We start from the raw sequence: 18,492 nt of genomic DNA, 5'->3' as shown, positions 1-18,492 counted from the left end.
TTCTTAGTTTTTTTTTTTTTTTTTTTTTTTTTCACCGTGATCAGCGACCTGTAGCTCCGAAGTGGTAAGAGTTAAAAATTTGAGATTTTTCAGAGGGAAGGGAAACGTGAAACAGAGTAAAAAAGTTCCAGGGAAGTTCCTAAAATTTCTAACAGTTTTCCATAAAAAAAATAAAACCGTTTTTTTCTTAGAAACTCTGCGTTCGATGTTTGGCGTCAAGTTAAGACGACCCTAGCTTCGGAAATAAACTTGTTAGAAATACAGTTATGCTGAACTCATGTAGAACTTCCATTTGTCTCTTCGAGAACCGGAGCACAAAATTCCGTAGCTCTTACAGATTTCCCGGAAATAATTCAGGAAAAGTCCATCTCGTTCCGATTTTTTTTGGAATTTTCTCAAATTTTCGATTTTGATGTTTCTTATATTTTTATCGAGTAGTGCTATGAAAAGTATGCAAGAAGAAGTGAAGTGTTCTATATACCAAGTTGCTTCGTTCTCTAAGAAATAATTTCCGAAGTTTCGACGTTCTAGAGGTAACTTTTGTTCTGGACCAGCTAGAATTTTTTTTTCAACGCGGTTCGACAGGTCTCGATCTCCTAACAACTGGAGCTTAGAATAGTTTCTCCGAAATAAAATTCCTTATTTGGGTTTTTCTATTTGGAAGTTTTGTCATGCCCTCGGGGCAATTTAAATTTTTTGGTGAATTTGGTTTGTTTTATATTTTCCTAGTTTAGACCATCAAAAGTTAAGCAGAAAACTATAAGACGTTATTTCCGTATCTCTTTCAGATTTCCCGGAAATAATTCCCGAAATGTGCGTCTCGAAACATAATACTTCGAATTGGCGTCAAGTTAAGACGGCCCTAGTTTCGGAAGTAAACGTTTTAGAGATAAAATAATTATGAACTCATATAGAACTTTTATTGATGTTTTCAAGAACTGAAGCATGAAATTCCGTAGCTCTTACAGATTTCCCGGAAATAATTCCGGAAAAGTCAATCTCGTTCCGTTTTTTTGAAATTTTCTTAAATTTTCGATTTTGATGTCTATTTTATTTTTATCGAGTAGTGCTATGAAAGTTATGCAAGAAGAAGGGAAGTGTTCTTTATACCAAGTTGCTTCGTTCTCTTAGAAATAATTTCCGAAGTTTCGAAGTTTCGGTTCTGGGCCAGCTAGAATTTTTTTTCCAACGCGGTTCGACAGATCTCGATCCCATAAGACTGGAACTTGCAATAGTTTTCCGGATATAAAATTCCTTCTGTAGGTTTTCTATTTAGAAGTGTTGTCATGTCCTCGGAGCAATTTAAAAATTTGAAATTTTTCTGAGAGACGGGAAACGTGAAATGGATTAAAAAGTTCCTCAGAAAGTGTGTAAAAATTCCTAATAGTTTTCCAGATAAAAAACAAAAACCGTTTTTTTATCGCGTATCATTTCCAATACACTCAAGAAGTACCAGTACGAGTTGTCGGATCTCAATCAAACTTCACAGAAAGTAAGTCTCACGGGCCTAGTTATCCTTTTGGAGTCCAAACTTGACCTTATCTCTGTGGGCGGAGGGGGGTCCACTTATATGATATCGACATTAGTTGAACCGCGGTATTTTAGTTGTTACCGTTATAACTCTAATGAATTGAATTAAGTGTGATTTTGGATGTCATGGCCATATATGAAGCTTTTAGCCAGTAAATCGAGGTTCGGTGAAAACGGCAGAATAAACTTTTTATTGGAAAGACTCAAGGATAGTAAGCTGTTACTGAAATATTAGGAGTCCTTTTTACTACATACTCCTTCATTATGAATTTTTCACAGAAAAATATCTTCTGATGTTTGTTGCCAAGTAGTTTGCAATTATGCTATGCGTAGATAGTTATACCGACAGATAAATTGGCGCTTGGCAACACGCAAGGTGCCTAGTTATTTTAGAATTCGAAATACGGTGACTCATGTACTGCGTCATTCTGAGTCATAGGAATCAATCAGCTTCTTCCTTTCGCAGGGATTTTCCAAATCACAAAATTGGTTCAAACAAGTTTGAAACGAAGCAATCTTAGTTGATTGTGAGACAGCTAGACAACTAGAAACGTTTAGATTATCTTTTGCAAAAACTGTGAAAACCTATCATCATAGAAAAGATGGGGCGCGTACGCCGGGATCACATAAAGAAAAAAGATGATATGTGGTGCAAACTGTGGTTTAATTTGTATCGTATTATTCTGTTGTACAGGACAAATTCTAAAAGTTAAATTTGATTTCTAGTTTCAATTATTTAAAGAAATTCTGGTTTATCTTGAAATTGTAATTATCCATCCTATAAATATTCAGAATTGTCAACTGTGTTATTGTGTTATTCTCGTTTATTTCTGGACCAGCTAAACATTTTACCAAACTCAGTTTAGTAGGAGCTCGAAATAAAACCATATCAAAGATGCTTCAAGATAACAATCGAAGCCGCATTAGAAAAATGTCCTCTGAAGGATATAATGGAGACTGTTGCTCCGCAACTGTGTCACATAGGGCACAGTTGCACGTGTTGCTCCGCAACTGTGCCCTAAGGAACAGGGCACAGTTGCTGCAACACTTCCCGTTGCACAGGCAACGGAGGTCTAGTTCAATCTCTAAATGCGAGAAGGGGGTAGGATTTCTAAATTCTTTTCGTCAGAAAATCTACCACAGCAGATTTTTATATTTCCACCAAACACTATGGATAGAGGTAATCTTTTAGTTATGGCTATTGGGGATCAGAAATTGACCTTATCTCTATAATCTGTGGAGAATAAAATAGGAGGGGATACAGAATATAGGGGGATACAGAATATATATTTTATATATATAAAATAGGGGGGATCTTGTCAGATACAGACTATAGGAGAGGGTTTCTAAATCTCTTATATTAAACATAATTACTAGACAGACTAGTGGAACTTTTTCAAAAAAAAAACTGTTCAACAATAAAGTTATGATCAAACATCTTCGCTACATCAAATATCTATGAGGAAAAGGCTACGTTCTTTCCATCAGAATCCTTAATTAGTGATTACTGAATCTATATTGGCGTTGTTTCGACTTAACTTACTTAATTCCAAATTTGAAATTTCTAACACTGCTAGAACTCCAATATGTTGAAGTAGTGGGCCCATACTGAATTACCCTTCCCAGGCGGAAAGGGATTGAAGTAGGCATAGCTGAGGAGTAGTTAAACCCAAAGAAGAGTATCCCTTCGCATCTCGATATAAAAACACATATCCTCCATACTAGAAAATACCAAAGCTCAGGCGTCAAACACCTTTTACTACAAATTAAATTGTAATACCCTGGTGTCTTTTCCCAATTCGTTTGGCAAAGATAATCAGACACATATGGCAAAAAATTTTTAATTAATCGAGACTTCACGGTACAAAAGCTATGGGACAGCCGTACTGAAAAGAACTCACTACACAAAAAGAAAAAGAAGGTTTGGGACAAGGGACAAAGTTTGGGACAATTCCCTTAGTGACTATTTAAAAACGACACTTCATACCGTGGCATTATTGTTTCAAACAGCGTTATCAGTGACAGTTAACAATAAAAAAAATAAACAATTTCAATTAGATTTGGTATAGATTAGCATATAGAAACTTATAGCAGCTTTAGTCCTATCCAATAGAGAGCTCACTTGCGCTGCTCCACAACTGTGGCCAATAGACCAAAGTTGTTGCAGCTTTTCTAGAGAGTATTAGCAACAGATCTGGTTTTTCACGTTTTGTTTGATGCTGTGGCTTTATTCGGTGATATTTTTTTTCCTTTTTTGGGGGGGGGGGCGAAAATGCTTTACTTTGTTTCAATTTTGGTGCAACGCTAAATTTCAATGTGTGCAGTTCTACCGAAACTAAAATAAACCTCACTCGCTATCAAATTTTTTTAAAATCATACATTTTAATCCTCCGAACTGAGGTTCAATAATCACCAATAATTAAGCACTATGGTGATTCTATAAGACACTTCTTGCACCCCCAACAATTGAACCTAGAGCCAGCTACACACCGGATCTCAGCACAAAGGTACGAACGTGGTTTTTACTCTTAATGTATTTTTTTTTATCTTTTTTTAATTTATCAAGGCATTTTTTTTTAATCAAGGCCTTCAAAATCCTTTAAAAAACATCTTGAAGATGAACAATCTGTACTAAATATTATTGAGCTTGAGACCAAAGATCTTTAACGGATCCAAGTTTGACCAAACAGAAAAAAATTCTGCCACCCTCTTGGTTTCCCCGAAAAACTGAAGAAACAATTTTTCAATAAGACAAATTACACATCAATAAAGACAAAAAACCGAGGTCAAAATGTTGAATTTTCTTATACCAGCCTCGTTCATTTGAGCTTGCATCGTCTGATATTGATCATTGTTTCTTTAAGCTAGCGACAGAGACAGGGAAAGCTTAGAAGGGGTAGGGGTACGTATTTTGAATTTTGTAATAGAAACAAAGATATCATTGACACAGTTTGACTCCCCTTCTCCCTGAAAAAAGAAAAATATTTGAATCCTTCCTAAAATGTAGCACTTGCATGCTATGTTGTTCAAATGTTACAATATTAAGTTTTAATATCACACTTCTTATGCAATGACTTATTTACCAGAATTTTTTTTTAAAGTCCTGGGGGAGGCACAAGGGTGGAGACTTCTGTTGCTCTTTTTCTTACGCAAATTTACTTACTAGTTTATTTATTTATTTATGACTCAATTTATTTAGTCTAAACCCAAGAGTAGCAGCATATCATCAAAAAGTTACTAGTATTCCAAATAATGTTTCAAAGTTATTAACTGATTAATTTCATTTTACTTTTGATTTGAAATAAAAAGTTCAACGGGTTGAAGGATAAAAGTCCTGACTCTCGCGATTAGCGCCTTTCCAAGGGTATTTTCAAGCCAACCGATCGGATTGTTTTAATATTTACTTTTTTTTTGCAATTCTCTTCGTAAACCCCAAGCGCCTTAAAGGAGAAGCACAGATCTTCAAGAGTCAGAAATACTAAACTATAAATAAATGTAGAACTAACAATTTATAACTAACTGGCTGTTGGGGTGGCGCTTCGCGCCACCCCAACACCTAGTTGGTGGGGGCGCTTCGCGCCCCCCCCAAGCCCCCCCGCGCGCGTAAGTCGTTACGCGCCATATTAGTTACGCGCCATTGTAGTTGTGTCCCTATGTCCCACCTGTGAATATAGATATATATATATATATATATATATATATATATATATATATATATATATATATATATATATATATATATATATATATATATATATATATATATATATATGTTTTTAACTACGTAAAACTTGCGAATATACAACATTCTTTGCTGTCCCATTGTCTGTGCATATAAATAGATTTTCAGGTTTACCGACTCTTGAACATGCAACATATAATGGTCCATGGGAAAACAATCCGTATTCAGATCTATGCCTCATGATTCTAATGATTGCCCTTGAGCTTTGTTGATGGTGATTGCTAATCGACCATTCCCTGAGTCGCCATCGTCATTTATATATCCCCCTGTGCACCCCGGCGTCCCCTTTGTAGTTATGTCCCTGTGTCCCGGTCGTCATTTATATTCCCTGTGTCCCGGTCGTCATTTGTGTCCCGGTGTTCCAGTCTGTGATTTCTCTTTGAGGGTCCCGGGCGTCATTTATATTCCTTGTGTCCCGGTGTCCCAGTCGTCATTTATATCCCCCTGTGCCCCCCGGCGTCCCCATTGTAGTTGTGTCCCTGTGTCCCGGTCGTTATTTATATTCCCTGTGTCCCGGTCGTCATTTGTATCCCGGTGTCCCGGTCTGTATATACATTCGTTTTTTAGTTTTGTTTTTCTCCTTTATTTTTTTCCTTTTTTCTTTTTTTTCTTTTTTAGTTTATTTAGATTTTTAGATTTTTTAGTTTTTTTATTAGTTTTTAGTTTTTTTGTAGTTTTTACCATTTTTTTAGTTTTTTTAGTTTTTTTTTTTTACTTATGTCCTGGTCGTCATTTATACTCCCTGTGTCCCGGTCGTCATTTGTGTCTCGGTGCTTTGTTGATTGCTAATTTATATTATATTTATATTTATATTTTTTATATTTATTAATATTTTTTTAGTTTTCTTTTTCTCTTATTTTTCAGTTTTTTCCTTTTTTTTAGTTTTTTCTTTTTTAGTTTTTAGTTTTTTTTTGTTTTTTACCTTTTTTTAGTTTTTTTAGTTTTTTTAGTTTTTTTAGTTTTTTAGCTTTTTTAGTTTTTTTATTAGTTTTTAGTTTTTTTTTTAGTTTTTGCCTTTTTTTAGTTTTTTCAGTTTTTTTTTAGTTTTTAGTTTTTTACTTTTTTTAGTTTTTTTTAGTTTTTTAGCTTTTTTAGTTTTTTTCTTTTTAGTTTTTTTTGTAGTTTTTACCTTTTTTAGTTTTTTTTCTTCTTTTGTATTAGTGTGAAATAATTCAGACGTCATATGCGGACAAACACGACGTCACTCGACAGACAGACAGACAGACATAACCCACAAACAACTTATTTTTATATATATTTATTCATATTTTTTTAGTTTTCTTTTTCTCTTTTATTTTTCAGTTTTTTCCTTTTTTTTAGTTTTTTTCTTTTTTAGTTTTTAGTTTTTTTTAGTTTTTTACCTTTTTTTAGTTTTTTTTTAGTTTTTTTTAGTTTTTTTTAGTTTTTTAGCTTTTTTAGTTTTTTTATTAGTTTTTATTTTTTTTGTAGTTTTTGCCTTTTTTTATTTTTTTCAGTTTTTTTAGTTATTAGATTTTTACCTTTTTTTAGTTTTTTTTAGTTTTTTAGCTTTTTTAGTTTTTTTTTCTTTTTAGTTTTTTTTGTAGTTTTTACCTTTTTTAGTTTTTTTCTTCTTTTGTATTAATGTGAAATAATTCAGACGTCATATGCGGACAAACATGACGTCACCTGATCCACAGATCCACAGATCCACAGACAACTTATTTTTATATATATAGATATAGATACGACTAATATAGAAAACAACTTCAATATGCCATGCTATCGACCCATCACCTGGAAATGGTTAGATTATTAACACGAGAAAAAAACTAGTAGCCTTAGAAAGTCCTTTTCTTAAGCATTTTACGGACAATGGATCAATAAAAAACATTTAAAGTAGAAGGAAGCCTAATTTCACAAAAAAGGAACAAAAAAAAAAATCACGCAAAACTTTAGGGCACAAAAAACCTAAAAACAGATTTGAATTGTTTGAAAGACATAATACAAATCAACTCATTATTTTCTATATATTGGTTTCGATGAGGAATAATTTTTCATAATTCCTAACAGAAAAAGAGTTAGATATTGCTCGGCTGTTATCTGTGATATTACCCACGACAGGTATATCGGTTCTGTTTAAAATATTTCGACTGGAGGGTGGACAGCGATTTTACGGTGAGGAATGTATGTTTTTTTTTTTTTTTTTGAAAAAACAGGAAAAAACTTTCTCTTAACAAAAATTCCGTTCAAAGTGGCATAACTTAAGTAAAAACCCAGGGTCTTTTGTTTTGATAGGGAGATTACCCCCCCCCCCCCTCCACACATACATATACACACAAACCCTATTTATTGTAGAATCGCAGTAAAATAAAACTTACTCTTTGTCATAAGCAGGTAAGCCACGTTCAGCGACTTGGACACGAGCCAAAAGTTCTTGTTTCACGGCATCTTTTTCATTGCTTCCCTTTAAAACATCTGCAACTCCTTTGGCAGCTGCTTCAATTGCTGATACTAAAAGAATCGTTAGCTAAATTATTTTAGGATAACATACAATGTTTCAATATGAGCCGCAAGAGTTTTAATTGTGTCAAATTCGAATATCGAAGAGTTGTCTCTAGGTATTTATTATATAAAAACAAGGTTTTATAACTAAAAGTAAGGAGCAACATTAAAACTTAGAACGAACAGAAATTATTCCGTGTATGAAAGGGACTGTCCCCTCCTCAGCGTCCCGCTCTTTGCGCTAAATTTTGACTCTTTCTCACAACTCTTCTTTATAAAACAATAAAAAACATCATTTATCATAAACAGACTTTATAAAAATATCCCCAGTAGCTCTGTTTAAACATGCAGCCCTGAGTTCTCATGACATATTTATATATTGTAACATAGCACCTTCTGAAATATTGCAGCTGACATGTTCATAAAAAATAAAATCAGTTTTTCAGAGAGGCCTTTCCTTCAATTTGTAAGTCTCTTTGATAAAATTCTGAAGCTCATAAGCCATTTCTGAAATTACATAGGTGTGTGATCAATATGAAATTTGCCACAAAAACATGATTTACTGTACACATCTACATTCTTAAGTCTTTACTTGTCCTATCTTTGGTACGTTTCAAATAACTTGACAAATGATTTACAGATCTTCTGGGCTTGAAAAGCTCTTCTGGTGATTTTTTTTTTTTTTTTTTTTTTTTTTTTTTTTTTTTTTTTTTTTTTTTTTTTTTTTTTTTTTTTTTTTTGCTTTAAAGGTAAAGCAGGATGGGCATTTTGTATTAAAATCAAAAGAAACGGCTCTTCTGAAGAAAAAACCACATAAAATCCATGCCCAGCCGGCAGTGAGATATTCAAACAGACAACTCGTCTCGGAAAGATCATATTTAAGTAGAATTCTGTAGAACTCATCTCTGTAAAACTCTATAAATGTGGAATTTAGGGATCAGTTTTTTTGCTTCTAAAATTACTGAAGGCATGATAGAGGTACGAGTTAGCACAAAAACATGAAATGCTTCTTACGTTTGTACATATCCAATCCTTCCCATAGCAAAAAAAAAAACCAGCTTGATAAAGATTTTACAGATTTAAAATCAATTATGATATTTATTTTTTAACTAACTTTTAATTGTGATAGGACTTCGCCAAAGTTCTTTCAGTTTTCACACGAATTCAGTCTCATTAGGAAAATCACATAGTACTTATTCTACATAGATTCAATATCACCAGTTATTATTTGATATGATTATCATTTTTAGAAGGTTATTACGCTGTTCGTATATAATGAAAAAAAACAATTACAGAAAAATTGCCTGTAAAGAATAGGCGTTTTAAGTCTTATTACAATATCTAAGAATTACTTGTGAACACTAAGATATGTCAAACAAATGCTATTATTACGATAAAACTTATTTTTTTTAACTCTCTAAAACTAGACCTAACACATTAAAAATTTAAATAATATTATTAAAATAACATGTTTGTAATATTAATCGATTTTTAATCGAATGTTTAAATATACGCCTAATTTTACTTCCTTCCCCCAGTTTGAGATTAATCGTTGGGCACAAGCTATTTTTCTTTTCTTTTTTTTTTCTTAGCGATTTTTTTATAGAAATTCTAGTTTTAGTGAAAAAATTAGATTTTTTCAAACAAATGCTACAATTGCGATAAGAATTTAGTGTTTTAACGATCTAAAAGTAGACCTAATACAAAAATAATTAAAGTAATTTAAAATAATATCATTAAAATAATATACATTTGTAATATTAGTCAATTTTTATTCGGATGTCTAAATATACGCCTAATTTTCCTTCATTCCTCCAGTTTGATATTGATCTCTCGGCAGAATATATTTTTCTTAATTTTTTTAGTGATTTTTTTAGAAATTCTAGTTTAATGAAAAACTAAGATTTTGTCAAACAAATGCCATAATTCCGATAAGAATTTAGTTTTTCTAACCCTCTAAAACTAGACCTAATACATAAATAATTAAAATAAAATAGTATAATTAAAATAACATGTATTTGTAATTTTAGTCAGTTTTTATTCGAATGTCAAAATCTACGCCCAATGTTCCTTTATTTCCTCAATTTGCGATTGATCTCCGGGCACAAGCCACTTTTCTTTTTTTTTTAAGGGACCTTTTTTAGAAATTAATTTAAAAAACTTTTTCAACAAGACAAGCTTTTCAAAGAAAAGTAAAGAGCTTCATTAAACCAAGAATGAGCAAAAATAACGTCAAATAATCTTCCAAGCGTAAAACTAATATCAAACAGTTCGTGGTAACGAACTGTATTTCGATACTAAAAGATATATTAAAAGAATCGGATTTTTATGCTGATTTTAAATATATAAATTTCATCAAATTTAGTCTTTGTCATCAAAAGTTACGAGCCTGAGAAAATTTGCCTTATTTTGGAAAATAGGGGGTAACACCCCCTAAAAGTCATAGGATCTTAACGAAAATTACACCATCGCATTCAGCGTATCAGAGAACCCTATAGAAAAAATTCCAAGGTCCAATCTACAAAAATGTGGAATTTCGTATTTTTTGCCAGAAGACAAATCACGGGTGCGTGTTTATTTGTTTTTTTGTTGTTTTTTTTTGTTTTCCTAGGGGTCATCGTATCGACCAAGTGGTCCTAGAGTGTTGCAAGAGGGCTCATTCTAACTGAAATGAAAAGTTCTAGTGCCCTTTTAAAGTGACCAAAAAATTGGAGGGCACCTAGGCCCCCTCCCACGCTCATTTTTTTCCCAAAGTCAACGGATCAAAATTTTGAGATAGCCATTTTGTTCCGCATAGTCGAAAACCATAATAACTATGTCTTTGGGGATGACTTACCCCCCACAGTCCCTGGGGGAGGGGCTGCAAGTTACTAACTTTGACCAATGTTTCAAACAGTTCGTGGTAACGAACTGTAGTAAGGAGCGATCCGGCTCAATAGTAACCAAAACTCTAAAAAATGGAATTTTGGTACCAATAGCTACATCAAAAGAATCGCATTTTAATGCTGGTTTTAAATATATAAGTTTCATCAAGTTTAGTCTTACCCATTAAAAGTTACGAGCCTGAGAAAATTTGCGTTATTTTAGAAAATAGGGGAAAACGCCCCCTAAAGTCATAGAATCTTAACGAAAATCACACCATCAGATTCAGCGTATCAGAGAACCCTACTGTAGAAGTTTCGAGCTCCTATCTACAAAAATGTGGAATTTTGCATTTTTTGCCAGAAGGCAGATCACGGATGCGTGTTTATTTGTTTTTTTGTTGTTTTTTTTCCAGGGGTGATCGTATCGACCCAGTTGTCCTAGAATGTTGCAAGAGGGCTCATTCTAACGGAAATGAAAAGTTCTAGTGCCCTTTTTAAGTGACCAAAAAAATTGGAGGGCACCTAGGCCCCCTCCCACGCTAATTATTTTCCCAAAGTCAACGGATCAAAATTCTGAGATAGCCATTTTATTCAGCGTAGTCGAAAAACCTTATAACTATGTCTTTGGGGACGACTTACTCCCCCACAGTCCCCGTGGGAGGGGCAACAAGTTACAAACTTTGACCTGTGCTTACATATAGTAATGGTTATTGGGAAGTATACAGGCGTTTTCAGGAGGATTTTTTTGGTTTGGGGGAGGGGTTGAGAAGAGGGGGATATGCTGGGGGAACTTTCCTTCGAGAATTTGTAATGGGAGAAGAAAATTTCCATGAAGGGAGAGCAGGATTTACTAGCATTATTTAAAAAAAAAACAATTAAAAAATAAAAGTGAAAAAGCTTTTTCAGTTGGAAGTAAGGAACAGCAATAAAACTTAAAACAAACAAAATTATTACCCATATGAGGGGCTCACCTCCTTCTAATACCTCGCTCTTTACGCTAAAGTATTTTCAGTAATTTCAACTACTTATTCTACGGCTTTTGTGATTCAGGGGGTCATTCTTAATGAATTGGGATAAAATTTAAGCTTTAGTGTAAAGAGCGAGGTACTGACGATGGGGAGAATCCCTTCATATGTGTAATAAAAACATGAGAATACAAAAGTTCTTTACGTAAGCTAATTTATAAATTACGTAAATCTTTTACCAATAAAAAGATTCGTAAAAAATTAAAAGTTCTAGTTGCCTTTTTAATTAACCAAAAAATCGGGGGGCAACTAGGCTTCGTCCCCCGCTCTTTTTTTCTCAAAATCATTCGATCAAAATTATGAGAAAGCCATTGAGCCAAAAAAAAAAATGATTATTCCTCTGCGGAGAGCCAAAATCAAAACATGCATTGATTCAAAAACGTTCAGAAATTAAATTAAAAAAAACAAGTTTTTTTAACTGAAAGTAAGGAGCGACATTAAAACTTAAAACGACCAGAAATTACTTCGTATATGAAAGAGGCTGCTTCCTCATTAACGCCTCGCTCTTTACGCTAAAGTTTGACTCTTTCTCTCAATTCTTCTTTTTAAAACAGTAAAAAACTTTAGCGTAAAGAGCGGGGCGTTGATGAGGAAGCAGCCTCTTTCATATACGAAGTAATTTCTGGTCGTTTTAAGTTTTAATGTCGCTCCTTACTTTCAGTTAAAAAAAACTTGTTTTTTTTTATTTAATACATACAGTAATGGTTACTGGGGAGTGTACCGACGTTATCAGGGGGATTTTTTTGGTTTGGGTGTGGGGTTCAGGGGAGGGGGCTATATGGGAGGATCTTTCCTTGGAGGAGTATTTCATGGGGGAAGAGAAATTCAATGAAAAGGGCGCAGGACTTTCTAGCATTACTATAAAAAAAACAATGAAAATATAAACATGAAAAAGTTTTTTCAATTGAAAGTAAGGAGAAGCATAAAAACGTTCGTTAAAAATTAAAAGATCTAGTTGCCTTTTTGAGTAACCGAAAAATTGGAGGGCAACTAGGCCTCCTTCTCCACCCCTTATTTCTCAATATCGTCTGATCAAAACTAAGAGAAAGCCATTTAGCCAAAAAAAGAATTAATATGCAAATTTCATTTTAGTAATTTATGTACGGAGAGCCAAAATCAGACATGCATTAATTCAAAAACTTTCAGAAATTAAATAAAAAAAAAACAAGTTTTTTTAAATGAAAGTAAGGAGCGACATTAAAACTTAAAACGAACAGAAATTACTCCGTATATGAAAGGGGCTTTTCCTCCTCGACACCCCGCTCCTTGCGCTAAAGTTTGATTCTTTCTCGCAACTCTACTTTTTAAAACAATAAAAAACTTAGCGTAAGGAGCGGGGTGTCGAGGAGGAAAAGCCCCTTTCATATACGGAGAAATTTCTGTTCGTTTTAAGTTTTAATGTCGCTCCTTACTTTCATTTAAAAAAACTTGTTTTTTTTATTTAATATATATAAAATGCCAAGCGTAAAATAATAAATAAATAAAACTCAAAACGAACAGAAAATACAACAAATAGCCAAGTCAAACTCAAAACGAGCAAAAACTAGACCTACGTTGCCTGGGCAACGTGAAGTGTTGCGGCAACCTTTGTCCGGCTTTGCCGATTAAAGTGTTTCGAGAGCAACACTTTGGTTTTGTTTCTTCGCTATCGGTTAAATGCTGAAGTTGTCAAAACTATCAAAGCTTTCAAAACGGCATATTCAAAGAAGAACACAATCAGTAATCACATGATCAAATTCTTCAGCGTTGAAAAAACAACAGCAAAAGAATATCGGAAAAAAGGACTAAATTGAGTTTGCAGCCAGTTGAACTTTATCCTTTTCAATCGTAGACATCGTGACGGATGGAAACTTGGAACATTATCTTATATAATCTAGTTGGTATTATAAAGCTATCCGTAACTTTTCAGGATCAAATACCATAGATGTGCACCAATTTGCACAAATTTGTAGCCCCTCATGAACCTCCTCTAGCAACCCATTCTTGCTTACAAGTCCCTCTTCCGTGAGAGACAAAGAATAACACAATCAGTAATCAGATGATCAAAGGCTATTCCTCAGGGTTGAAAAAAAAAAATATTGGAAGAAGGGACTAAATTGACTTTGCAGCCAGTTGAACTTTATCCTTTGCACCCCATAGGCTCTGGCTCGAGGACAAGCAAAAACCATCCTTTTTGGCCCCAGGCAAGAGTTGTACGGAGCTTTCCAAAATATAATGTCATATTCATCAATCCGGCCCGAGGTCCACACTAACAGCCGATTATTACTTACTAGGCCCCTAAATGTCACTTTGCAGCCGGTTGAACATTATCCTTTTCAATCGTAGACATCGTGACGGATGGAAACTTGGAACATTATCTTATGTAATCTAGTTGGTATTATAAAGCTATCTGTAACTTTTCAGGATCAAAATACCATCAGGGACCCATAAATTTCCTGTAATGACTCGCCAACCAGGATCGCTTATTATTGGATGGCGAGTCATTACAGGAAATTTATGGGTCCCTGATTCCATAGATGTGTACCAATTTGCACAAATTTGTAGCCCCTCGTGAGCCTCCTCTAGCAACCGATTCTTACTTACAAGTCCCTCTCCCGGGATATACATCCAAGTTCACCGGAAACAAATAATGGGTACACCAACTAGCAAAAGTTCCAAACCCCTTGTCGCTGAAGTCATTGTAGCCTAACAGCCGATTATTACTTACAACTCCCCTACATGTCTTACAATCGGGAACCAAGTTGTTCTTACCATCAATTACACCAGAAACAGATAATAGGTACACCAATCAGCAAAAGTTGCAAACCCCTCATTGCCAAAGATGATTATAAGCTAATAATCGACTGTTGCTTGGAAGTCCCCATATCTCACATATCTCACAATTGGTATCGGCCTATTTTTGGTTCAAGTGTGTACCTTACCACTGAAGTTGTCAACCCCTTGAAACTTTCAAACTGGTGTATGTCATGAAGGAATTTTTGTAACAAAAAATGGATGACATATACTTTCATCAGCTCATCAAGGTCTATCGATTGTCATTGAAAAAAAAATTCTATCTGTCTTAGTTCAAAAGTTGACTTTTTTGCCGGAGGCCAACTTTCTAACACCACCACTTAGAAAGGAGCAAAGGATAAGCTCTAATTTCTTTAGCAATGAGAGAACTTTTAAAGTTTAAGAGGTATATCTGATACCATTTCTCTATTGCAATCCCAAGTAGAAAAAAAAAGAATGGTAAAGTCAGCTGAAATCACGAACAGAAATGGCTAGAAACAATAGATGGCAGCACTTTCGGACCCGTGGGAAAATCGCACTTTTTTGTTTCTGTAAATTTTTCTATTTATCACTCAAAGAAGACATATTGGCTGTGGGGCCGGGGAACTACCGCATATATTTAACACTTATAGACTTCAGTCCATCTTCAATTTGAAACTGATGCCTGCCTGCTTGCCTGCTAGAACGGAGCTTTCCACTCGAAAGCAGAAACATGGTTTGATGAAACGAAAGCTTGGCTGCACAACTTCAGATACTCCTCTCTGACATAGGCTATATAACTCCACTTCACTTCGCACACCATAGGCTCTGGCTCGAGGACAAGCAAAAACCATCCTTTTTGGCCCCAGGCAAGAGTTCTACGGAGCTTTCCAAAATGTAATGTCATATTCATCAATCCGGCCTGAGGTCCACACTTTCCGTAAAAACCGCACAGGTTAGACCCTTACCAGTTTCCAGGAATAAACTGAGATCGGCGGCATAGGAAAAAAAAAAACAAAAAAAAAAACGGGACAAAACCAAAGTGTTGCTCTCGCAACACAATTAACATGAGTTGGGCTGATAAACTCTATGCCTTCTCAAGACCCAGAATACAATTTGTGGTTTACTGAAAAAAACAATGACCGTAAATGGTCAGTTAAACATATACTGACATTTCTCCGTTAAGGTTTAAATAATTTTTCATTTATGAAGCAAGAAATGTGAACAACATTTCAAACGTATTTTGTTTTAAAACAGGCGCTGCTTATAATTATTACGTCTAAGTCTGGTTGTCATCCTCAAAGACATAATTTATAGACCTTTCAATTACGTTGAACAAAATGGCTGGATGTTTATCTCAAAATTTTGATTGGATGTGTTTGGGAAAATGGTGAGCATGAGAGAGGGGTTAATTGCCCACCAAACACTTTCAACCATTAAATAGGACACTAGCCCTTTCAATTTCCAATCAAATGAGCTCTTTTCAAAGTTTTTACGATAACAAATGGCCATCTCAGAATTTCTATCAGGTGCATTTCAGGACAGTACGAGGTTTGGATGGAGGGGTATCCACCCTCCGAACATTTTCAACCTTAAAAAAGGCACTAGAACTTCTGATCATCAATCCAATTAGCCCCCTCGATCTATCCCGAAATTTTGATTGGATGTGTTTGGGGATATAGAGGGCAAGGGAGGGGGATAGTTACTCTCAAATCACTGACGACTATTAAAAAAGTCACAAGCCCTTTCAGTTTCTAACCAAATGAGCTGTTTTCGAAGTTTCAACAACAACAAATGGCCATCTCAAAATTTCTATTACGTGCATTTCGGAAAAACACAAGGTGTTGGAGGGGGGGAATACACTGTCCAATCAATCTGAATCTTAAAAAGGACACCAGAACGTCTGATTAGCAATCCAATGAGCCACCTCCAAAGTTTATACGATCACCATTTCTATATATATATACCTATATTTCTATATATATATATATATATATATATATATATATATATATATATATATATATATATATATATGCCCCAGGGTATAACTTACAACCCTTTCCCTGAAGGGTCTGGGGGGGGGGTAGGTTTATCATCCTCTAAGACATAATTTCTGGAGCTTTTAATTATGTTGAATAAAGAGGCTATCTCAAAATGTTGATTGGATGTGTTTGGGGAAACGGTGGGCGTAGGAGGAGGGTTAGTTGCCCTCCAAATATTTTGAACTAATTTGAACAAAATATTTTCGGACCTTTCATTTACGTTGAACAAAATAGCTATCCCAAAATTTTGATTCTATATGTTCAGGAAAATGGTGGGCGTGGGAGGGGGGTTAATTGCCCTCCAATCCCTTTTGACTATCAAAAATAGCCCTTTCAATCCCCAATCGAATGAGCCTTTTTCGAATTTTCTACGACAACAAATGGCCATCTCAAAATTTCTATCGGATGCCTCTCAGGAAAATAAAGGGTTTTTTTGGGGGGAAGGGAGTATCCACCGTATCAACTATGTTGAACAAAATCGCTATCTCAGAATTTTAATTGGATGTGCTTGGGGAAATAGTGGGCAGCAGGAGAGGTTAGTTGCCCTCGAATCACTTTCGACTATTAAAAAGGGCACTAGCTCTTTCAATTTCCAATCGAATGAGCTCTTTTCGAAGTTTCTACGACAGCAAATGGCCATCTCAAAATTTCTTTCAGATGCATTTCGAGAAAATATAAAGTAAGGTGGGTATTCACCCCCTAATCACTCTGAATCTTAAACTAGGCACTAGAACGTCTGATTACCAATCCAATGAGCCCCTTCCAAAGTTTATATGATCACCCTTTCTATATAATCATTAGCCTTTTCAATTTCTAATAAAATAGCTCTTTACGAAGTTTCTACAACAACAAATAGCCATCACAAAATTTCTGTAAGATGTATTTTTGGGTAAATACGAGGTACAGGGGGGGGGAGGTATCCACCCTACCGTCACTCTGAATTTCAAAAAGCTCACTAAAACTTCTAATTAGCAATCCAATGAGCTCCCTCCGAAGTTTATACGATCACCGTTTCTATTTAAACCTTACATGCCCCCAGGGTATAACTTACAACCCTTGCCCTGAAGGCTCTCGGGGGAAAGGGGGATTGTCATCCTCAAAGACATAATTTCCTGACCTATCAACTAAATTGAACGAAATGGCTATCTCAAAATTTGTTTGGGGAAATGGTGGGCGTGGAAGGAGTGTTAGTTGCCCTCTAATTACTTTTGGCTATTAAAAAGGGCACAAGCTTTTCCAATTTCCAATCAAATGAGCCCTTTTCAAAGTTTCTACGACAATTCTTTCGATACGAAGTGCACCGGTCGAAAAAAAAATACATTATGCCCATATCGCTCTTTACTTAAGCAGCGCTATTGCGCTGCCTATGATTCTGGTTTGAGTGAAAAACTAGGATTTTGTCAAACAAGTTCTATAATTACGAGAAAAATTTAGTTTTTAACTCTCAAAAACTAAACCTACTAAATAAATAAAATAATTAAGAAATAGCTCGATTGTGGCAGCTTTCAGACAATCTATTGAAGCATAGTCGAATACCAACGGGGGATATGAAATTTTTCTTAGCATATAATTACACAAAAAATGGATATAGTTACACAAAATATTACACATAAAACAAAAAATCTTAGCATACACAAAAAATGTGTTAAAATAAATAAAAAAAACTCGCAAGTGAGAAAGCATTGCTTTTTCTAAGTAATTCAGGAATGGTGGCTATTATATGGATTAGTCTTAGCATTAAAATGTCATTTCGACACCAGATTTCTTGGAAGTTTGGAAAAATTACCTGAATAAGAGAATAAGAGAATAAGATTTGATACTTCAGAGAATAAACTTTTGAGGGTGTTCAGACTTTGAAATGAACATGTATTGATATTCTTCCTAAATTATCTCGTGCTTGCGTTTTTTTTTTTTTTTTGGTGTTGAGTAATTATCTTGAATTAAGGTAAGGGTATTCTAGCAAAAAGAATGAATTTTACCTTCCCTTTGGAAATTAAAAAAGAAGTTACGACACAAATTTGTGTGGGTTTGACTTAAACTCAAAAGTGGCATAGCTCGAAACTAATATCCCC

General features: G+C 34.6%; 1 protein-coding gene across 2 annotated transcripts in view; it reads right to left on the bottom strand.

Moving 5' to 3' along the window:
- Positions 1-18,492, bottom strand: part of LOC136037235 (small ribosomal subunit protein mS31-like) — an 81,399-nt gene that overhangs the window by 19,334 nt on the left and 43,573 nt on the right. For both annotated transcript variants that reach the window (XM_065719858.1, XM_065719849.1), the window contains one exon: positions 7,612-7,744. In XM_065719858.1, the coding sequence (XP_065575930.1) occupies positions 7,612-7,744 (133 nt within the window). The remainder of the gene's footprint in view (positions 1-7,611; positions 7,745-18,492) is intronic.

The sequence above is a fragment of the Artemia franciscana genome, chromosome 2 (genome assembly GCF_032884065.1).
Source record: "Artemia franciscana chromosome 2, ASM3288406v1, whole genome shotgun sequence".
Lineage (NCBI taxonomy): Eukaryota > Metazoa > Arthropoda > Branchiopoda > Anostraca > Artemiidae > Artemia > Artemia franciscana.
This window is presented reverse-complemented; position numbering and strand designations above follow the sequence as displayed.